Raw genomic sequence first — 22,290 nt, 5'->3', positions numbered from 1 at the left:
ATCCTGGTTCCACGCCACGCGGGTCAAGAAATAAACGAGACACCAGAACATTAAGAGGGTTACTTGACTCTTCTCACGTATAATAATTAAATTTATGTAAGATATGATAAAATACCTGAGTGTATATCATAATAAAGGTAATACCCTGATGTCCCTTTTATATATTATTTCTATGTTTTATAGACTCCCTTCAGGGGAGGAGAATCAAATAAGTTTGTACTGGCATATCTTTTTTTCCTCGACCTGCCAGGTGGGCGCACGCCAAGAGGACCCCCACTGTGGTGAGCGACTCGAGCATGGTCCCGTTCGACGACTCCACTTAAGACCATCGAACGCTCGGCGGCCTGTTTGGTGTTGCCCTCTCTGTCATTCTGTTGCAAGTAACCTCTCGGGTTCGTTATCGAGCTGTTCTCAGCCCACGGCGAGCCCGGAGCGACCGCCTACATATCGAGAGATGACTATGAACGTTGAGAAGGCGTGTTTAGTGAATTGGTAGTTGGCGTTAGCAAGGCTGGTCCGCCGACCATTGTCTGCCCTCTATAGTTTGCAGATTCATGAGTGAAATCATGAGGCGCAAGTTGAGTGAAGATAACCAAAAATATGGAGTTGATATTGGAACATGTTTCTCTCCCAGCCCAATTCCCCGGATACGAAAGTGGCGGTGGGCGGGGCTGAACTGAACTCAACCTCTTGGGCACCCAAATTCTCCATTACTGAATTGTTCCAAGTTTCCAAGCTGGTTCTCTTGTAATCCAGCCTGACCGACAATGACGATGGGGTAACGCGAAAAATCGAGAGGCGATGGATGAATGCGGAGTTGAGGTGAGAGGTGACGGGAAAATCCCTACTTGGCTTGAGCAAGACGTCGCTGTTGAGGTGCGGTGGTACCAGGGATGGATTGGTTGGATCCATCGTTTATCCTGGATGGTCCAAGGTTGAGTTGATGCAAGCAAGGTAAAAAGCCAGGGCCAATTTCTGATCGGTACGTAAGTAGTCTCCGTCGTCGAAGTCGTAGTCGCAGGATCCCCCAGTCGTCGTCGGTGTTATCTCATCCCGGCTGCAGACCGAGATGCGATGGATGCGGAGCGCACGAAGCGAAGAGGCGCTGCTGCTGCTGCTGCTGCTTGGCTGCGGATGGCATCAAGGCCCGAGACGACCGCGCGTGAGAGGGAGGCGGATGGTTTCTGGATGCGCATCTGGCTTTGGCTGCACTCTGCACTGCACAATGCGCTCATGCAGGCGGTGGTTGAGCAGTCATCATCATTGGACGATTTCTGGGGATTGCATGCTTTGGATTGGGAATGCCCTCGGCCGGGATGGGGGGAGACCCTCGTTCAGATGGCGGCAAAGAGACCCAGCAGGGTCCACACCAAGTGGCCGTCCACAGGCTCCTCAGTGGCTCCTCAGTGGACACCCTGTTGATGGTCATTGCTCCTGAGGCGGGTCACAAGTACCGGATACTTTGCGAGATGGGGTGCGTGCCCCCAAACTGGCCCCGTCCAGCCCCAATCAGCCGCCCGTACGACCGCTGATGAACCAGCCAGACTGCCAGGGTGTGGTGCTTAGGGGACCGAAAAACCGTGCTAGTCCTGGGAGAGGGTGTCGAGGTGCCAGGGAGTGCGAGGGCAGGCCTGAGATGCCCTGTGTTACTGGGCCTGCCAGGTCGTTGCAGAGCGCTGTGATCTCTCTCGTCGACGCATGGAGGCAGCAGAATCAGAGCCAGCCAGAAAAATCCCATCGCAGGTGAGACCCTGGTCATTTCCTCTCCTCGACGGGTCCCTCTTGCGCAGCCAGCGCCCGTTCCATATTACTATAGGAACCCTCCAGGCCCCTCCACCTTCCTTTTGGGACCCTTCCTTTACTTCTGCGTCCTCCCGTCTACTCCTGGATCACATCAACGCCATCCTCCTCCTCCTCCTCTCCTTTTCCTATCGACAATCCTCTCGAGGCATCCTCAGGGCCACGGAGGAATCTGGGTTCGCAGCTGTTCTTGTCTGGCGAACTTGTCGAGGCTTTACAATCCTTTCCCGGCTTTGGGCTGTTGCTGTGCTGCAACCGCCGCTGGGTCTTCCCTACTCGTCAAAGGTGAGTCCATGATGCTCCGCGATGATCTTGATTGCATTCCCTTCCATCATTCCCTCTTCTCTTGCGTTTGCTTTGCATGTCTCTCTAAATTGCTTGCTGTTTATCGTTGTCTATTTGTTGCTATTTGATTTGCTGCGCTGCGACAACAGTGAAGAAGGATTCCGTGGTGAAGACGCTCGGGTCTTCGTCACGGCTGCCTACCGCTTCTGTGTCTACCACGGCTTTTCACGCTTGAAAACCGAACCTTGTCTGCTTCTACCTGTCTTCCGCCCGAAAATCTTGTCCTCTTGCAAATCCGCAACCTGCGTCTCGTTTGCCACGCTCTGCGCGCTTCTCGGTGTCCTGCACTCGCTTCTCCTGGCCAGAAATCTCGTGCTCCCGGTCCAAACTTCTTCTCCGAAGCCATCGCCGCTCCCTCCTTGCCCGTGTTCCGTGACTGCTGCCTCAACGATCATCGAATGCGTGTGACCACGATTACGATTTCGGTTCCCATCTTACAATCCACGGGCGGCAAAGTGAACAGCGAGGCTGTGCAGTGACGATCACCGGTCGACTTACACTTATACAACCGCTTCTTTCGCCCTATTTCAGCTGGCATGTCATGCCAACCCCGCCTGCAGACTGGATGCCGAGATTTGTGCAGAACGCCTTGGACCCTTCGTGCTTTGCTTGCTCACATTTTATACATTTCTTTGCGCCTTCTCAGCTGCCGCTTGGCGATGCATCCAACTAACCTTATTGTGAAATAGGTAGAACTTTTGGAATCTTCGATCTTCCTCCGACCGTGATACCCCAGGCGACGCCATCCCTCCCCGGCATCGCTTCTCCCATCCGACCATATACTTTTCCATAACCACGACCGGACCCCGCTCCTATGCGTAGTGGACAATAACTATGGATTCAGAAGACGGAGAACTGTTCATAAAGGTATGATGGTGTTTGAAAGTTTCGAAAAGTTGGGCAACCCAGCTGACTGATGTAGCAACTTGCCAGCTTCGTGCGGACGCATGAAAAGGCTCTCGCCAACGCCCTTCAGTTGCAACGCCGTCAAACTCGGCACAAATCCTCTCAGAGCACTGGCTCTGCGGCCGCCCTCTCCCAGACCTCGACCTCCCTCCCCGACCGACCCGCTACCTCCTCGTCCACTTCGAGTTCACTCGCCGCCGCCTTGTCGCTGGGCGCCCTCAGCTTCACTTCCCATAATGTTAAATCGGCAAAGTTGGCGCTCACCCCTCACCACCTATTCTACCTCCTCTCGCGTTTCGAAGAGCTCAACATCAATGTTGGCCCTATGAAGGTCCGGCTAGAAAACCTCCACGACAGCTCATCCTCCGCCAACTATGTTTCGTTCCTTAGCAACACCCAACGGTCGAGAAGCAAGGGTTCCGATATCGATTCCATTCATTCGGTATCGAGTATGCGCAGCGTCATGTCTGGCATGTCTGCCTTGTGGGCCAGCTTTGGCATCGGTGCCAGCATCTCTGCTGCCCGGACTGAACGCCAGAAGGCTGCTCTGGAAGCCGACATGAAGTACCTTTACTCTGCGTTTACCAAGATCCCCTGCCTGAAGCTGGCACCAGATTGGCGTGCTCGCCTGATCCGTGGATACGAGGAGTTCCCCTTTGACTCGGCTGTCCCTCTATACGCTTTCAAGAATCTCCAGGCCCTCGAGGTCAACAGCATCGACTTTCGACAGTTTTTCGGTTGGGATCGTCTGGCCGATCAGCTGCGGTCATTGACACTCAAGCGTGCTGGCGTAGAGGATCCTGCGGACATTCTGATTGAGATTGTATTGGACGACATGGATAAGCGTCGCAGACGGGTTTCCAAATCACAGTCATCGCCTACCTCCGCCTGGGCAGGAAGCAGCAGCCCTCGACGAAGTGGTGTCCTCGCTGGCCATCCAGAGCTTCATCGGGCCGCTTCTGCACCGAGCTCTCCTGGCCACCATGTTGACATGAGGATTGGTTCGATGACGCCCAGCGAACATGCTGTGGAAGAAGGCAGCCGAAGGCAGTCTTTGAGCAGAGAGGACCAGGAGGATTCCTCCAAGCCTCAACACAAGGAGGCTCGTCCCCGAAGCAACTCACCTCCTCGACCTGCTAGTTCTCGGACTCAGTCCCATCACGTTCGTGGTGGACATCACCGTATGAGGCGATCTGGATCTGGTAGCTCTCATTCCAGCCTCTCGGATTCCTGGGGTGGTCACCATCACGCCCGTGGTAGCTCGGGCAACCTGCTTGCGATGGGCATCCTTCCCGCCTCCAAATGGCGATTCCTGAGACACTTGAGCTTGGCGGAAAACTCCATGACCTCCATTCCTCACAACAGCCTCGCCCCCCTCTCCAACACACTCTACTCTCTTGACCTCTCAGCCAACCTCTTCAGTCAGGTCCCGGACAGCCTGGCCACCCTCACTGCTCTTCGAGCTCTCAACTTGTCGCACAACATGATCGACTCGCTTCAGTCGCTCACTCGCAACCCCCTCCCCGCCATCACAGCCTTGAACCTCAGAGCCAACAGACTTCAGTGTCTGGCTGGTGTTGAGAAGTTGTTTCCCCTTGAGCGACTTGATCTGCGAGAGAACCGTCTGGTTGATCCCATGGAGCTCGCGAGACTCACTGGTATCCCCGACATTCATGAGATTTGGGTAGAAGGCAACCCCTTCACACGCACGCACAAGGATTACCGTGTCACCATCTTCAATCTCTTCCGCAAGACCCCGGGCTACACGGAGGATGTCATCATTGATGGCAGCGGACCCAGTTATGCCGAAAAGCGTATGCTGGTCGAACGCCCTCCCATCCCCGAGTCCGTCCCCGTGGTCAAGCCACAGGCTCCCGAGGTGCCCACCGTTGATGTGAGCAAACCTGCCATCATCTACAACCCTCCCAAGGAGCCTACCGTTCTCCGAAAAGAGCGGCCTGCTCCCAAGGCTGTCATGAGCGAGATCAACACAAGTTCGACACGTCGGCGGAAGACGCCCAAGAGGCGTATCGTCGACCTTGCCACGTCTGATACACTCCCCTCTCCCACCCCTGTTGACGTGCACGTGGCGAAGCCAGCTGTCAGACAGCCCAAGGCGCCAGTCACAAACGATGGGAACTATCGAATCTCCCAAGAGCCTGAGACTCAGTTGTTACCTCCGGTGGTACTCTCCACCTACTCGGGCGCTGTGAGCGCCCCTGAAGTCCCCCGAATCGATACTAGTGTGGTACCAAACATTTCCACTGTCTACTCCACCGACGACGACCGCGCGGATTGGAAAGAGCCCCAGGATTGGGATGCCAGCGGCGAGATGTATCGCCAGAAGATTGAGGCCTTGCGGAATAAGGTCGGAAACGGCTACCTTTCAGTCCTGAGCGAGGAGAGCTGGGGCTCCAGCCGTCCGGCAGAGTATTCATCTCCTGGTATCCCATCTGCCCCTGTCATGCGCACCGCTCATACTCCAATTCATCTTCCCCAAGCGCAGGCCATTCACAGTGGCCGAACCTTGGGCTAGACCAAGACACTCACACACCATCTGTATCCGGAGGATGATGATACCCCAATGATACCCCTATATACCCTCTCTGCCGCGGGATTTGGTGGATTCTGCAGCATGATTCGATTCTCCTTGACCTCGCTTGATTCTGGAGACTCAAGCTTGGCCACACTTCTGTTTTCGACATTTATAAGCATTTTGCAATGATATTACGGAGCATAGCGAGGCGGCGTTTTTGGCAGAAGGAACATTTGCATTTGTTTGAGCATTCAGAGCCATCATTACTACTCATGGTTGCTATTCTTGGTTGCCGGAGCATTCCTGATCATGTTACTCGTGGTCTGGACGCATACCTGGAACATGCGGGGAAGCAGAATCCCTTTTGAGGGCAGGACTTGTTTCTCAAGAATGCTCATTTTTTCTCATCTATATCGGGAGGGAAACCCCCGACATTTGATTATTTTGGTCGGAGTTTGGACACGGCGCTTACGGAACAAGGATGAGATTTGGCTTTTTGCATTTTGGGTTTGTGTGGCATGGGCTGAAAGAAAAAAGACTTCAGTGGTCGTTTGACAAGGCACACAGTTTGTGGATTTCCATAGTGGAGGGGTTGACAGAGTTGTTGAGAGTTGATGTAATACATGGAAATCATGGATCTGTTCAAACTTTGATGCATCTATGGTGTTTGTCATGACTAGTAGAGATTTAACTGATGACTTGGCTGAGACGTAGGATGTTCTTGTCTCACGATGGGACTTTGTGGGTGCAAATGTTCTTGATGGAATGGTCAAGGGCTACCCCCTCACACAGATCAAGAGATAAGCGAGACCCCAGAACCGCAAAGAGTCTGTTCTCTATCTAACACCTCCAAGTCGTGAGCATTCACAGTGTAGTCGAAGTGAAACTTTGGATATCCTAGTCTTCTATTCTTCTTGCTGTGCCGGTTATTAGCTACCCTCGGGAGAGGGTAAACTGGTCTCGACCCACGTGCTGTTGGAGTTCAGCTTTTGGCATTTGAAGAAATGAGCCTTCCAGGCACTGGGTGTTCCGGTGATGCCGCCATGAGTGTTGGAGACTAAAAAAGAAGGGTTGGCTGACGTGACCAGGTCAGCCACGGCCAAGTTCGCATGACCGCACTTAGGCCGGCGCCCCGAATTGGGAGTGAGGAGACACTGGGCAATTGTTTGGGGCTTGGCGGCCTCTGAAAGGAGGAAAGGGATGGAAAGGCCAAAGTATAATCTGGCTGGTTTGGGGTCCTCGGAGTGGCAGGTTTCGACTAGTGAGGGTGGTGGGTGGTGGTGATGATGGTGGTGGGATGGAGAACAGCCCGATGACGATGGTGGGCTGGGCGAGGAGTATCAGGTACATGCTCGAGGGTTTCTTTGGCGCTGAATGAACAGGTTTCAGGTGAGGGCGAGTGGGATGTGGTGTAGATCTAAGGGATGGTTGGATGGAGTGAAGCTATCCCCATGGCAGACATTCGGTGAGGCTGGAGAGACATTTGGGCAACAGACGGATGAGCGATTGGCATGTGTCAACGCTAAGATTCAGTGGTCGTGAATAGAGATGCACACGAGGGACGTAGGTTGATGCATGATTACTATCACGTCGACTTAGCTAGCAAGAATCTAGAGACTATTTCAAATACTCTTCTAAGTCGTCGCGTCGATCATTCAGAAGGTTTGAAGTTCAGTGCTGGCGAGCTGTCAAGCAGAGCTGCGATGCCCTGACGGATGAATGATAGTGACTCTGGTGATGGTCGCATTTTGCTGCGATGAGTCTTGTTTTTATGGTCATTGCCGCGCCTCGAAATTCGAGAGTGCTGTATAATACAAGGGGCGTCTGGCCCAGATCCAGCTGTCTTCATCTTCCATAGAATACGCCTAGAGGGATCAATAGCACTGCGTAGGATCGCGAGTGAGCATCGTGTAACCAGCTATCTGGTCAGATTAACCCCAGACCCCAGAAACGACCCCCTACCCTTTCGGTCCTTCTACTTACACGTCAACCTCGATGCAAGCCATGTCGGACCCGAGGCGACCGAGTGGATCGGAATGGGCGGCCCCACGGCCGGGGGCCGCGCCGACAAAGCGCTAGGGTCTCTAGATCTGAGGCCATCGTGGCCCGCCATGAATGGATCTCGCATGAACATGTTTACTCCTCCACGTGCGGGCATTCGTGATTTCGCGCTTTGGGCATGCGCACACTCACGAATATCCGCTGATTGGTACGGCATTTTGCACGGTTCCAGAGGTGCGGTCTGTCAGCGTGGAAATATCGGATTGGCCAGACTGTGAATTGTGTGCATGACGAACAAGGCGACGTGATTCGCTTCAATGACGAGGTCCATGGCGCTCACTTGAAGAAATAGTCAGCAGCGACAAGAAGCTTAAAGGTCTGGCAGACCTCGGCTTGCGACCTACTCGAAGCGCCAATCTGGGGAGATGGGCGGGCATGTTTTGGCAGTGCACCCAATGATGGCCCCCGCTTCGGAGATTTTCTTGAATGCTCAAGTCCCCGGATTTCGTCCATCTGTAGATCGCTTAACTATGGAACTGAGATTGAGTCTTGATTGAACGACGTGGTCTTTGCATGCTGGCGGTCATTCCGTGTGTTCTCATAAAGACTTGTATGTGTTTCAAGAGATAAAGAACAATGTGATTATTGAAGACTCAATATTATATAAATGAAAGACACACACGAGCGACATCCTTTATCAATCAGACACCGCAATCCTTCACTTACACAACGCTCCTTTCCAATAATTGCCATCCATGGCTTTCAACAGGATCGGGAATTCCCCAGGCTGACTAATGCAAACCCCTGACACTTGGGGCCACGACTCCAGTTTTGGGGTCCGTGCGCTCCAACTTCACGCGTGTATCCATGTTTTTCTACGCCCGAGGCAGAGCCGCCAGCCGACGTCACGTCTACTCCTGATGCTGTCAACTTCCATCAACCATTCACCAACGAAGCCCTATTTCGACTCTTGAACTCGCAGGATCAGAGGCAGCACTCGTTCCGGCGTGTATGGCGCCTTCCAGATGACTGGTTACCCCGCCAAGCCCCGGACTGAGCCCGCGCGCCACCTTCTCCCTGACGCGCTCATCCACCCGACTCCTGCGCCAGCGAGCCTTCGAACCTCCCATATTCATCGTCTTTAGCTTCTGTCAAGATGGCTCCGGCCTCGCCTACTCCGAGGAGGCCACCAACTGCTAGGCGCCGAGGGCGTCCTCCCGGCACAACCAACGCTGCTCGTGCCGCGCGGGCCGCCGCGCTCGCAGCGGCAGCAGCAAGCGAGCCCCCTCCAAAGAGGCGCCGATATGTCCCAGGCGGTCCTGGCGGAGGTGGGCGCTTCATCGATTCCGATATGCTCGAAACACCGAGCACTTCCAGACCTTCCACGATATCGCGATCACGAACGGCCGCGCGCGAGGCCATCAATGGCGACTCTCCCTCCCTGATGCCGCGACGAGAGCGCGGCGCTCGCACACGAGCCGCCGGCAACGACGACCTAGAAGAGATGCATTGGGGTTCTGCTGCAGCCATGGCGACTGCGGTCAAGCAGGCCGAAGACTACAAGCCCCGAGAAGAGCGCAGCTGGGAGGACTTTCACCCCAACCTTGATATTGAGGGCAGCTTCTTGGTTCTGCGATCCGAAGAGGTCGATGGAATCCCCCAAGAAACCCCTGATTCTTCTGCTATCCAGACTTCTGGAACTCCGATGAACGAGTCCATGACTCCGTCAAGACAGTCGAACCCCGCATCTACCGGAAACACCCCGAACCCCCAGAGTCGCTCGGACTCGAATCCCACCGATGCTGCTGTCGACACGCCTCAAAGGCGCCCTCGCCGCCCGACTCGAGATGTCGTTAGCTTTTATAGCTCCCGGCCTCTTGATCTTGCTGCGACACCAAAAACACCAAAAATCCTGCCCATACAGAATCAGACCCCCAAGGAAAAACTAGACCTGAAACTTCCTTCATATCGCAAGACTAACCGCATCGAATTGTTTGAGAGCAAAACTTTTGGACAGGCTCGATATGTCGACAAGGCCATGAGTAATGTCGGTTATCAAGAGAGCGACCACTACATGCGCCCCGAGCAGAGCCTCATCAAATCTGCTGATGGTAACGCGGAGGATGAGGCAGACCTGACCGAAGGAGCCGGCTCCGAAGAAGCGGTTCACCATTCCAGAATCGGCCGTGTCGAGTATGACATGGATGAACAGGATGACATGTGGCTGGAGCAGTACAACTTGCAGCGCAAGCAAAACCAGCTGGAAGAGATCCCCCGAGAAATCTTTGAGATCACCATGACCAAGATTGAAAAGGAGTGGCATGCGCTGGAGAAGCGGATACCCAAGCCAAATCCCAAACCACCCCAGACTCATCGTCCTCGGTCGAGCTCTGCCGCAGCAGTTAACGGCGAGCCGGCGGGTGAGGAGCCCGACTCCAAGTGTGCCATTTGCGACGATGGCGACTGCGAAAACACCAATGCGATCGTGTTCTGCGATGGCTGCAATCTTGCTGTCCACCAGGAATGTTACGGTGTGCCCTTTATTCCAGAAGGTCAATGGCTGTGTCGTAAATGTCAGCTTTGTGGCCGTGGAGTTCCCGTAAGTACGACGATATGCTTCAAGCAGAGCCAATACTAACCAATCTTCCAGACCTGCATCTTCTGTCCCAACAGCGACGGCGCGTTCAAGCAAACGAATTCTTCGAAATGGTCACATCTGCTCTGCGCCATGTGGATACCCGAGGTCTCTCTCGGCAACCATACCTTCATGGAGCCAGTCATGGACGTAGAAAAGGTGCCCAAAACTCGATGGAAGTTGACTTGTTACATCTGCCGGCAGAAAATGGGAGCCTGCATTCAGTGCGGAAATAAGAACTGCTACCAAGCATTCCACGTCACGTGCGCTCGCAGATCTCGGCTCTTCCTTAAGATGAAGACGAGCCAGGGTGCCCTAGCTGTTTTGGATGGTGGCATGGTGCTCAAGGCTTTTTGCGACAAGCATTGCCCACCAGACTATGCCCAGGAGAATGGTGTCCATCAGGCCACTCGGGCGGCCAAGAAGTTCTACAAGAGGACCATGAGGAATCGCATCTGGGCTGACAATGCCGCGGTTGCTCATGCCATTGCTGCTGAGCAACGAAACGCCCTCACGGAGAGCCTCCCTGACGAGTCGCAAGGGGCGGGGGGCAGGAACTCTGCCACCAATGGTGGGGACAAGAAGAAAGGTCAGCCGCCAAAGAATATGTGGAAGTTGCCATCAGGCGCCCCCATCATACCGCAGGCGGTCTTCGAGGTTGTGGAAGCGTCTATCCAGCGGTTTTCTTTCCGGAAGCGCAAGGATTATCTTGGAGAAGCATGTCGCTATTGGACACTGAAGCGTGAAGCACGCCGCGGCGCAGCATTGATCAAGCGTCTTCAGCTTCAAATGGAGTCGTTCTCCTCGATGGAGCTGACACGGCGCGATTTTGCAGCCATGGGACCCAGCGGAAAGGCTAGACTTGCCAGACGCATCCAGTTTGCTGAAAGCTTGATCAAGGATCTTGAGCAAGTCAAGGACCTCTCGGACGAGTTGGTTCTGCGGGAGCAACTGAAGATGGAAGCTGGTGAACTCGAGCAAGATTTTGTGGATGAGTGCTACTTCCCGGTTGCAAAGCTCCTCAGCCCTGCTATCGAAAGAGCAATATCGTATGTGTCCCTCGCGCAGTTGAGTTGTATGATTGATGGCTAACGTTTTGTAGATTGGATAAGGACCTGTTCATCGAGGGGTTGAAGAAGCTGCAAACTCGCATAGAAACGCGATTCTACGTAACGGTCATGTCGTTCGCCACTGACCTATGCGAGGTAATACGAAATGGCATTGCTACGGCCCCTGACAGCGAGTCGCCGACGGAGGACTCACGATCTGAGCATCTCGACGCTTTGCCTGTCAAGAACACATTCGCGGATATCCGGGAACGACGCAAGCTGGGCAAGCGAATCCTTAAGGCGGTGCAACCCTCCTTGGAGGCTGCCCTGCGAGTTGAGTCGGAGATTTCGCAGAAACCATTCGAAGGCTTGCAGAACGAGCTGGAGAGCATGGTAGACCGAAGTATAGAAGCGGGTCGGCCGTTAACCACAGCGAGCCAAGGGAAGCCAACCGATGAGGCTAACGATACTATCATGGTGGATGCCGAGCTTCAAATTACAGTCAAAGCTGATCCGTCAGAGGGTGATGTAATGGACACGACGCCAGATGGTGAACCAGAGGGCGGAAACATCGAGGTCAGCACTAATATCGACGTCGACACTTCAGGTCTCGACATGGTGGACGAGGAGGAGAAACGAGATCGCCTTGCGAATGCCGTCAAGTCATCAGACACGCCCCCAGACACTGACGGATATGTCTCAAAGCCTCGGCCAGCTCAATCAGGACCTCCAACGCCACCACAATCTAACGGGAGTCTTGGCTTAGAACCACTCGATCCTCTCACCGAAGGAGGAGTGCTCTGGTACCTGAAGGGATATGAGCCTCAGGGAACCTCTGTTCTTGGAGAGCACTGGGCGGGCAGGGACGCCGTCAGAATGCTCAGTGAAGATCTCACAGACATGGATGATGAGGAGCTCAAGGGTTTGGGGATGGTTGTTGACCAAGCAGCCGCGTCTGTTGTTGTGGAGGCAGATGAAGCTGAAGAAACCGAATCTGTCGGCGGTAAGACGAGGGCAAGCAAGGCGAAGAAGCGGAGGACATCAACTAGGCGAAGATGAGGTTCATGCTGGATGGGTTGGAGCAGGTGCTGTATCACTAAGGGGATCTTTGTGCTTGCGTTTTCATTTCTCTTCTCACGTTTTAGGGGGTCATATGGCCAAACACACTTGCACCACTGCTGAGCCTGGCGTTTTGAGGCAAGATGGGGGATAATTATAGGGCTAGTTCTAATCTTTGGGGAACCAAGGGCGTTTGCGGGCAGGGAAGATGGTGTTGGAAGGGTCCAGCGATGGATGGATGGATGGCGGTTCCGGGACGAAGGAGGGATAAGAGTACGATACAAATGTACAACTTCTATGAGAGCGTTTGATTCAGATACCATGGCAGTTGATCGGCTTGAACGGCATGTTTGTCTTTGCGATGCCTTGCTTGAGAGCACGTTGAGAAGTTGAGATGTACGTAATGTTGAGTCCTAGCGGTGAGTTTTCGGAACAATATTCCGATCACGATCGATGCAAGTAAATGATATGATGCACATCATGTTCATCATGTCAAGAAGCGTTCCTCTCCGCATCAAGTCGTTCCAATTTAGCCTGTTGATCTACACAGAACTGCAGAGTCGTTGAAGAACGCATGCGAGTCACGTGACCAATATCGAGATGGGAGATGCATGATGACATCTCTCGACATGACGAGGTGCCACACTCGTTCGTTCCAGCTTCCCGTGGCGCATACACCGGCTGCGCGTCCAGCGGGGCCTAGAATGCCCGTTCTGACGCAATGAGGGGGAGAGTTGCCTTCGAAAGGCAGCGAACTTTTGGGGATGCATGTGCAGGGCAACTTCGGTGAGAGGGTCTGGCTACATGAGTTAGAGCCCGGACGAGGGGAAGGTGTCTACATAAGCTTCAAAGAGAGAGTCACAGTCACAGTTTGACGCGCATGATAAGGAGGGTTGAAACTCGGCTGGCGGCTAGACGGCTAGGGACGGCTGAGATCCGTAGTTGCGTCGGTCAGATGGTATACCTGGGTAGTTATAACTGACAGAGCTGACGTAGGATTTTGGCTGAAAGAGGAATCGGAGACTTGTTGCAGAAAGATTTGAGTTGAAGCTTTCTTCAGGGTCAGCCAGTGTCTATCTGACAGAGGCAGCCCAAACACAAGTCGGGCAGCCGTGTGGCCCCTGGCTTTCTTCGTCTGTGGTGTTTCGACAAGTGGACAGACACAGCTTGAGCTCTGAGCCGAGAAAAGGAGAGATCAGCAAGTGGGAATAAAGGGGGTCCAGATGAGGGGGACCGATGCGAAGTGATGCGTCGTCTTGGGTTGCGTGGCAAGTAGTTAGGAGAGAAAGGGGTTGAGGGTTACGACTATTTGAAAAGATAGATGAGAGGGTTTTGTTCAATGGGAATCTGTTGAGGGGGGAAGCCAGTGCTAGTCTAGCATAGGTAGTTTTTGCCCGTCCAATGCACGAGTTTCGAGTCAAGCAGTGAAGATGATACATGGCTGTGATAAGCAGCAAGGTCTCCCCTCCCCTGACGCCGAATCAGCTCCTTTGAACTCAACGACGCACGCGACATGCTCTCGCTCCTCGTATTGTCAGTCTGTCGGTCGCAAGAGAACGCGTCTCTGCACATCCGCGGAACGAACCAACTGGGTACCTATGGTACGGTACGGTACGGCACGGTGGAGAGCGGGACTAGGTACCTAAGAGAGGCTGAGCAGAGCGAGCTCTATTAAGCGCCGACGAATCCGGTCGCCAAAGCTACGCAGGAGGCTCGAGAGTTGAGACCCGTCCCCCTCCATCCATTGATGATGGATGATTTCTGCCCCTGGACTGGGCAAGGTGTCAGATGGATCAAGGTTGGCACTGCCGAGATTCGACTACTACTTGGGTACGTAGAGCTAAGCCTGGGCGAGTGTATCCATGGGCACCCAACGGGCAGCAAGCAGATGAGACTCGGAGATGGAGGACGAGATGAGACGCTGGCTTGTGCCAAGGAGTACTCCGTAGTAACGGGAGCAACATACCTATGTAGGTAGAGCTCCAGAGAGGGGTCAGTCGGTCGGTCGGTAGCTGTACGACGACATGCAGAGGGAGGTCGTCGGAAGGCCCCGAAGCCCCCGGCTCAGGCTGCGTTCCAGTCTTGGACGATACTGTACGATTGTGCCATCCATCCATGGCAGGGCAGATCTCTTTCTCTGCCTGGTATCCATAGCCAAGCTCTCAAGAACCTTGGAAAAGCGACTTGAAATCGCCATTGGATCCATTCATTTAGCCAGATACGGCCCCGTAACGAGAAAGCAATTATAGCGGCAGCCCACCAGCACCTGGCACTAGGTACAGCTCAGCGAACCCGACAGCGCCGGCATCCCTGTAGCCGCATCCCCAGAGTGCCAGCCCGCAGTCCCATTCCAGGCTTTTACAGGCACCTCTCTTAGCGCCTACAGGTACCCAGAGGCTAGAGGTAGGGCAGGTGCCGTCCCCTTTGCTTTGACCTTGACCAGGAGCAAGAAAAAAAATCCCCCCTTCCAAAAACCTTCAACCCTTCAACTCAACCGACGAAACGAACGAGACGAAGACTTTACCCACGTACGTGTTTGCCCATCGCTGACACGCCCTGCGACGCATATCGATATCTCGACCATCCGCGACGGCTTTTTCTCCTCTCGGAAAGAGACGAGACGACGACCGACGAACCACCGTGTCCGTCCTAGAAACCCGACTCCAAATTTCCCTTCCCTGATCGCGCGCGCCCGACCGGCCTGCCCCAACAACAACGGGTTGCAGAAAAGACGAACGAGCATACCCTCCCCTCCCCTCCCCCAAACGACGATCGAGGCTCCTGTGACGCCTCTACTTGATCTTTTTTCTTAATACCGGCGACGAAGCGTCAAATATAGACGCCCACTTCTCTTTTTTCTCACCGCGAAGAAAACAAGAACTCGCTGCCCACTTTGCTGCTGGCTGACGGTCTTCACCCCCCCTTCTGGCTCGCCCCCCATTTCTGACGCCCTGTACCTGCCCGTCTCTTTCTGGTACAGCTATCAACAACCAAAGTCGGTGGCCCACTGCGGCAACCACGACGACGATTTTTTCCGCTCTCTACTTGATCTGATCCCGTTGGTAATACACGGCTACTGTTCTCGACGACATTGCCTGCTCTGTCCCTGTCGTTCTCCCCGTCTTGTCCGCTTTCTGTCAAAGAAAGTCCGACCCTTCCAGAGAGACGTGATCCCTTCACGGGTGAGTTTTTGTGTTCCCCGATGGTCGCCGCGCCGCCTCTCCTCCATCCAGCCCAAGTCCAAGCCCAGTCATTGATGGAAGTCCCCTCTTGCCTTGCCCCCCTCCCCTCTTCTCCCACACAGCACCGCACGCACGCACTACCACGCCGCCCGCCTCCATGCTCCTCCTCCGGCTTCTCCCCCTCCAAATTTTCTAATGCCCCCCTCGCTCGTTACCTATTCCCACCGTCGCAACGCGCCTCATCTCCTCCCTCGCATTGTCAACATTTTTTACCCGACCCCCACCCTCTTGGTTGCGGCGTTAGCGAGTCCGAGGCGTTGTTTTCTCGTCCTCTCTCTTGTCTTTGAGTCTTGTTGTCACGGTTCACCGGCTGACTGGGCCAGGTTTTGCGAAAGTGCATCCATTTGGCATCATATTCCACTCGACGACTTCCACCCCGCAGCCGACCTGATTAGAGATCTTGCTTGCCGCTTAGCTCTCCCCTCCGTTCCCCCCGCGACCTCCCTCTATACTTTCTGCGAGTCCGTTCTCGCAAGCACATCCCTTTGAAATGGCAGACCAACATGAGGTCGATCTCGATTCTATAATCGACAGGCTACTCGAGGTGCGAGGCAGCCGCCCAGGCAAGCAGGTCCAGCTCCTCGAGGCCGAGATCCGTTATCTCTGCACCAAGGCCCGCGAGATCTTCATCTCCCAGCCCATCCTCCTCGAGCTCGAGGCCCCTATCAAGGTATGTCATCTGACCGCGCATTCCGGCCTCAAAAGTTCGAGACATGGTGCTTGGAATTGGCCTTTGGTGCTCAGGTCTTGAGCGATGCCGGGAAATTGTCATGCTGACTCACCGGCTTCCGCCTCGTCCAGATCTGCGGTGATATCCACGGACAGTACTACGATCTCCTCCGACTCTTCGAGTACGGTGGCTTCCCCCGAGGCCAACTACCTCTTCCTCGGTGACTATGTCGACCGAGGTAAGCAGTCCCTCGAGACCATCTGCTTGCTCCTCGCCTACAAGATCAAGTACCCCGAGAACTTCTTCATTCTGCGAGGTAACCACGAGTGTGCTTCTATCAACCGTATCTATGGCTTCTACGACGAGTGCAAGCGTCGCTATAACATTAAGCTCTGGAAGACCTTTACCGATTGCTTCAACTGCCTTCCCATCGCTGCTATCATCGACGAGAAGATTTTCACCATGCACGGCGGTCTGAGCCCTGATCTCAACTCTATGGAGCAGATCCGCCGTGTGATGCGTCCCACTGACGTGAGTTTTTGCTGCGCTGTGCCACGGCGGTGGCGCGGCGGCGTCGTCGTCGTCTGAGCGCTGTGCTGATGGGTTCTAGATTCCTGACTGCGGTCTCCTGTGCGATCTTCTCTGGTCGGATCCTGACAAGGACATTACCGGTTGGAGCGAAAACGATCGTGGTGTTTCATTCACATTCGGCCCTGATGTCGTTTCTCGCTTCCTCCAGAAACACGACATGGATCTCATCTGCCGAGCCCACCAGGTTGTCGAGGACGGCTACGAATTCTTCTCCAAGCGTCAACTGGTCACCCTGTTCAGTGCGCCCAACTACTGCGGTGAATTCGACAACGCCGGTGCTATGATGAGCGTGGACGAGAGCTTGCTTTGTTCATTCCAAGTATGTCACGGTGTCCCACGGCGCATGCTGAAGACCATACTGACCCGATTTTCCCCGATAGATTTTGAAACCCGCTGAGAAGAAGCAAAAGTACGTTACAAACAGAGCTGGCAGCACAAGCAAATCAGCAAACTCCCCGCGCAAGATGAAGACTTGAAGAATTTATGCCAACAATTTCCGCTTTCACTAGGTTCGGCCGACGTTAGACGACGACATCCTCGAACGATGTGGATGACCGACCACCGCGACAAAGAACGAACGACTTGACTCGAGACCCGTCTCGATCGAAGCGCACCCCCAATCTCCGCCGTCTCGCAGCTCGCCTTGCCACTGAGCGTGGCAGGGAACGTTGGGTCACTGGGAGGGTGTCGGAACTGAAAAGGCGCCGGTCCGCGGCGCTGACTTTTGCGAAACCCGAATCGTCTCTAATGCCTCTATGCGAACTTGATAACGACAAACGGCTGTTTCTTAGCTCACAGATAAAACATTGACATAACTTGTTTTTTTGAGTTGCTCACAGTTCTCGGATCCCATGCACAATCCACAGGGCAGGCGTCATGGTGCCATATATGTCTGTCGCGCGTAGGCCGGCCCGTGGATGTATGCAGTTCGGGAGACTGACTTTTCTCAACCTTTTTTTGTGATGACGAGGACAACGGTTCTTGACTGGGAGCGATCGATGGTTACGTACGACAAATTCCACGGACGAACTCTAGTGGTCATTTTTCCTTTCGTTGCTTGACGACACCCATGTATAAGTTTGTGTTTGGCTGGGGAAGGGCAGGACGGAGCAGAGAGCGTTGCCGGATTTTTTTCAACGAGGCATGATGGTGCTTGGAGAGGTGTGGGATACGATGTTAGAACAAATGTTTATTTCATGACGAGCCTTGATGGTAACTTGAGAGTTCCTGCGTCAGTCTATTCATTTGAGACATGTAGTAGCGAGTTAAGACGCTCTGAGTCTTGGCCTTGGTGTGTACAGTGGTGTAAATGGTAAACGGAACTCTTGCTAGACAAGTGAACTGGAAACCTCATATCAGAGTGGTTGAGTGTTTTCAGGTCATGCTGTTCAAGAAGATCCCAAACTTGAAAGCTTCCTCACTGGCAATCTTCACATTTCTTGTCTCCTCCCTGGCTTGCTTCTCCTTGCACAGCCTTTTCCTCTGCTTGCTGAGGTTGGGCCGCCTTGTTCTCCTCAGTCTTCTTTGTGTGCTTCCCATCTACATGGCCGAGATCCCTCCCAGGCTCGACAACATCCCTCACTCTCCTCTTGAGCTCCTTGGTCTCGGGGAAGCCGCCATCCTCTCGCCGGTCCCAGAGCACCTTTGTCGAAGCGGTCTCGGTGTCTGGGGCCTGGTGCGTTATGGAGACGATAAACGTGCCCCCGGTAGAGGGTTGGAGAGCAACTTCGCCGAGGGCGGTGGAGAAGGTAGACAGGAGTTCTTGGGCGTACTTGGGATCAGTCAGTCAAAGTCCTCCTTCAAGTGGGAGGGGGGTGACTTACATAGGCTGCGCGGAGCATCCACTTGCACTGCGTGCAGAACTGGATCGTTACGCGAGGAAGCGGCGTCGACGGTGGTGCTTGGCTAGCCATGATTGCCTATTTCCTATTTCTATCTCGTCGAGACTGCCCTGGTCTTGGCTATTCTTGAAGGATTGCCTTTGAGGCGCTGAGTGTCTCAAAAGCTTGACTTGACTCGAGCAGCAAGTTGAACGACAACGCTCCCCTATTTCTGCCGAAATGCTCTTCCAAAAATAGAAGACAGTCAAATTCAATTCGAAAAAAGGGCAAAAGTCAAAGTCAACACTCAATCTCTCAATGTTGAAAAAGCTCATCGGCAGGAATGCAATTCCACTCACTCTGCCCCTCCAACCCGTGATGCAAGCCCCGCAGTCGAGAACAAGTTGGCCCCTGTAGGTGCGTCGAGCCTTTTCTGCTGAGTAATCGGGAGGTTCCGCATTAGGAATGGCGTGAGAAGTGGAGAACGGCCGCTTCCTTCCCTTGCCTTTGAACGCGGGTTCGGATCCGCGAACGGACGGACGGGCAGATGCAGGTCTCGTGACTTTGACGAGAGACAATGCAGGATGGACAAGTTGGTGGTGGTACTGGAAGTAGGAGGGAGAGACAGTGAGGAGGCTCTTAATGCCGGCGTGATTATTCTGATAGAGGAGAAATGGTCTGTCCTCGAACACGTAAAACAGACAAAATGACACGAGGTTGTCGCGAAAGAGGTTCAGACAGAAGGATGTAGTATACTCATATTAAAGCCCATCAAGTCATGAGAAAAAATATATTGGCTGGCGGGAAACGTACACGACATGGAAAGGATAGAGATGATAACAAAAAGAGGATGATAAAAAAAGGGAATTATTACATTTGCGCAAGAGCCCGATCCGTGACCGCTCCCCAGACCCAGACCCATTGTGGTTCAAACCCTCCCCTTTCTTGATTACCTCTTTGCATTGCTCGTGTCTCCCCTCAGAAGAGGCAGAACCACGAGACGCAAAGAGACGAATTAAACATCAACATCGTTCTCGCCTCCCGTCAACTCCAGCTCCCCTGCTCTGGCTCTCGGCTTCGTGACCCGCTCCACTGGTATCTCGGGGTATCTCGATCTGGGTCGCTGTATTCAACTGGGTCCTGCACGCCGGTCATTTCTCCTCCCATCTCGCGCTTCGTTGACGGGACCTGTCGTTCCTGACAGCATCCCAGGGGTGACGATCGTGGGTGTCGTTGTGTTGTGATGTCGGTAGCAGGTGCTTCGATATCCAGAGCCTATTCCTCCTTGGCCATCCGAGTCTTCTCCCCACTCGGTACCCTCCTCAATCTACTTGCCCTCCTAAATGCGTCACGAACATATCAAAATCGACTGGGGCCTCCTCCGTCCAATCGCTGAATCATCATCGGCGTTGCTTGGTTGTTGATTTTTGGTAACCGGGAATAAGAAAAGAGTGACGGAAGCACTATTACATGACCACACAGCAGCCACCGGATTGTTGTGGCGCGTAGGGGTCCTCGCCCTTGGGGACAGCGCCCCAGACCGAGGGGACCATGTAGTCCCGGGTGCCGTTGCAGTAGGCGATAATGCTGTCAAATGGCATCAGCACCAGTGGACAAATGAAGAACGCGAGTTGCTCACCTCTTGGACGCCGTGCTGACGGGAATGCGTTCTCGCTCAAGATCCTCGCGCAGACGGTTGTTGAGCTCGGTTAGCCGGCGTAGCTTGAGGTCGGCCATCGACTGCTTGTTCTTCTTGATCTGCGTAGGGTCGCCGACATCTCGCGAAGTGTACTGAGGCATCTTGGAACGGGGTGCCGAGGAGGGCGAAGAGGGTGAGGGTTTGATGGTAGAGTCGCGGCGTTCTGGCGCGCGACTGCGTTCAGAACTAGGCATCGTTCACGGTTAGCTGGTGTTGATGAGGCTTTGGATGGGCTCAGGACGCGGCGGCCGAGGGCATTGCGGGATGGGAGTAAGAAGGATCAAGAAGAGGTCGACGGAGAGGCTCTGTCAATCGAATTCGCCTCGCTCGAGTTCATCGCGACAAGCTAGTCCAAGGGAGCATTGTCGATCTCCTTTTTCTGATTCCTCCCAGCCCAATTTCCCTCTTGCCGTAGCACCCGAGTGCCTAGATGGTTCGCCCCTAATAGCGGCGCGGCGGCCTCGACGAGACGAGTCCAACGAAATGTGACTGTGACTTACGGAAGGTCGTGCTCGAGTCAAATAACAATGACGCCGGGAGCGGATACGGGTGAGAAGGAGGGTATCGACGTTCGGCGCAGTCGTGGGCGTGGACGTGATGGTTGAAGCGGCGGATGAAGCGTCGAAAAAGGATCCGTCGAGAAAGGGAAGGCGAGGCAGGCAGAATGCAAAAGTAAAATGGAAGGTAAGGAAGGTAAGGTTGTGTAGCAACAGCAGCGGCAGGAGCCAGGTTGGTAGGGGGGAAACTGCAGGCCGAAGGGGAGGAAGGAGCAGGAGCAGGAGCGAAAGAGGGAATGGAAACCCCGAGGAAGGTACTGGAGGTACAGTAAAAGGTACCTTCACGCCGCACCAAAAGCCAACAGAGGTCCAGGTCTCGCGCGGAACCACCAGCGCAAGCACCAGCACCAAGCAGGGCTTAGAGGCTACGGTGGGGTCGCTCCAGCGGCGGACGAGCCAGTGGCCAGCGAGCTTTTGCTCTGTTAGGGGGGCTTTCCTGGGTGCAGGTGGTTCGTGCGCTGGGAGCTGTCCTCCTGCTGCGGGAGCCCTGGCATGGAAATTGGGGGTAGGGGCAGCATCTGGGGGGCCCCGTCTGCCCGAGCTAGGGGCATGCTAGGAAGGCCTGCGAAAGGGGCTGCTACTGTAAAGGGGAGACGACCATCAAGGGGATCGATCAAATTGGACGGCTCCGGAGGCGCTGAAGAAAACGGGTGATTCTCTGACTGGTCGCGACCCTTGCTTTGCCTGCCTTGCCTTGCACAGTATGTGCATACCTAGCTACTCCAACGCGCAGCAGCAGAAGCGAAGCACGCCGCCGCCGCCGCCGCCGCCGCACCTGTATGTCTAGACTCGAGGCCCCTAATCTGCCGTGTTACTGGCAGCCCTGCTGAGCGACAAGTTGTGTTCAGTAGCAGCAGCCCACGGATCGCAAAAGGGCCTTCTGCGCAAATTGGCCTGCCAGTATGCGATTGGCCGATGCTGGGGCCCTGCGGAGCCGTGTCTAGGTAATCCCCCTTGGCCCCGAAGCCTCCATCTCCAGTCCACACTGTCGACTGTCCGTTTACGTTCAGGCTTGACATTTTAGCGGGAAAGCTACAAGTCCGCCCAAGATTACCTCTCGGATTATTAGGAGGGACCTGAATCAGCAGCCCCCGAGCCAGGGCTCACAGGGCATGAATCGAGCCAGCAGAAGAAGCCTTGCTTTGTTGGATAGGGGCAGGTCGGATGATGACATTCGTGTCTGCTGGCACTGGACATGACCTTCGTTTCTCTTGACGTTGGAGAGATGACGCTGACATTTCGCTCCCCCCTCGCTTCTGGGGTGAACCCTCCAATGCCTATTACCAAGGCAGATCAGAAAGTCAAAAAGCCTCTTGAGCAAGCTTTGATCAAAATCGGCATGGACGGGAGGATCGGCCGCCAGAATGCGGGAGTGGAAAG

At 54.3% G+C, this 22,290-nt stretch overlaps 6 protein-coding genes across 6 annotated transcripts; 4 read left to right on the top strand and 2 right to left on the bottom strand.

The window, feature by feature from the left end:
• Nucleotides 1–1,074: 1,074 nt before the first annotated feature.
• Nucleotides 1,075–2,624, top strand: MRS44_003287 (uncharacterized protein; the record flags this gene model as incomplete). Its single annotated transcript, XM_065623155.1, has 3 exons — nt 1,075–1,395; nt 1,663–2,085; nt 2,451–2,624. 3 exons carry the CDS (start codon nt 1,075–1,077, stop codon nt 2,622–2,624), a joined length of 918 nt encoding a protein of 305 aa, XP_065479227.1.
• A 355-nt stretch (nt 2,625–2,979) lies between these two features.
• Nucleotides 2,980–5,587, top strand: MRS44_003286 (uncharacterized protein; the record flags this gene model as incomplete). The annotated part of the gene is made up of 2 exons (XM_046268404.2): nt 2,980–3,012; nt 3,068–5,587. 2 exons carry the CDS (start codon nt 2,980–2,982, stop codon nt 5,585–5,587), a joined length of 2,553 nt encoding a protein of 850 aa, XP_046137400.2.
• A 3,157-nt stretch (nt 5,588–8,744) lies between these two features.
• Nucleotides 8,745–12,331, top strand: MRS44_003285 (uncharacterized protein; the record flags this gene model as incomplete). Its single annotated transcript, XM_046268401.2, has 3 exons — nt 8,745–10,187; nt 10,239–11,272; nt 11,326–12,331. The coding sequence occupies 3 exons, from the start codon at nt 8,745–8,747 to the stop codon at nt 12,329–12,331; spliced, it is 3,483 nt and encodes a 1,160-aa protein (XP_046137399.2).
• A 3,732-nt stretch (nt 12,332–16,063) lies between these two features.
• Nucleotides 16,064–17,310, top strand: MRS44_003284 (uncharacterized protein; the record flags this gene model as incomplete). The annotated part of the gene is made up of 4 exons (XM_065623154.1): nt 16,064–16,317; nt 16,375–16,774; nt 16,854–17,153; nt 17,215–17,310. The coding sequence occupies 4 exons, from the start codon at nt 16,064–16,066 to the stop codon at nt 17,308–17,310; spliced, it is 1,050 nt and encodes a 349-aa protein (XP_065479226.1).
• Nucleotides 17,311–18,251: 941 nt separating this feature from the next.
• Nucleotides 18,252–18,747, bottom strand: MRS44_003283 (uncharacterized protein; the record flags this gene model as incomplete). The annotated part of the gene is made up of 2 exons (XM_046273542.2): nt 18,252–18,605; nt 18,658–18,747. 2 exons carry the CDS (start codon nt 18,745–18,747, stop codon nt 18,252–18,254), a joined length of 444 nt encoding a protein of 147 aa, XP_046137397.2.
• A 1,373-nt stretch (nt 18,748–20,120) lies between these two features.
• On the bottom strand, nt 20,121–20,547 carry MRS44_003282 (uncharacterized protein; the record flags this gene model as incomplete). The annotated part of the gene is made up of 2 exons (XM_046280806.2): nt 20,121–20,241; nt 20,294–20,547. The coding sequence occupies 2 exons, from the start codon at nt 20,545–20,547 to the stop codon at nt 20,121–20,123; spliced, it is 375 nt and encodes a 124-aa protein (XP_046137396.2).
• Nucleotides 20,548–22,290: the final 1,743 nt, after the last annotated feature.

The sequence above is a fragment of the Fusarium solani genome (assembly GCF_023522795.1).
Source record: "Fusarium solani strain SB1 chromosome Unknown bctg00000001, whole genome shotgun sequence".
In the NCBI taxonomy this organism is placed as follows: domain Eukaryota; kingdom Fungi; phylum Ascomycota; class Sordariomycetes; order Hypocreales; family Nectriaceae; genus Fusarium; species Fusarium solani.
This window is presented reverse-complemented; position numbering and strand designations above follow the sequence as displayed.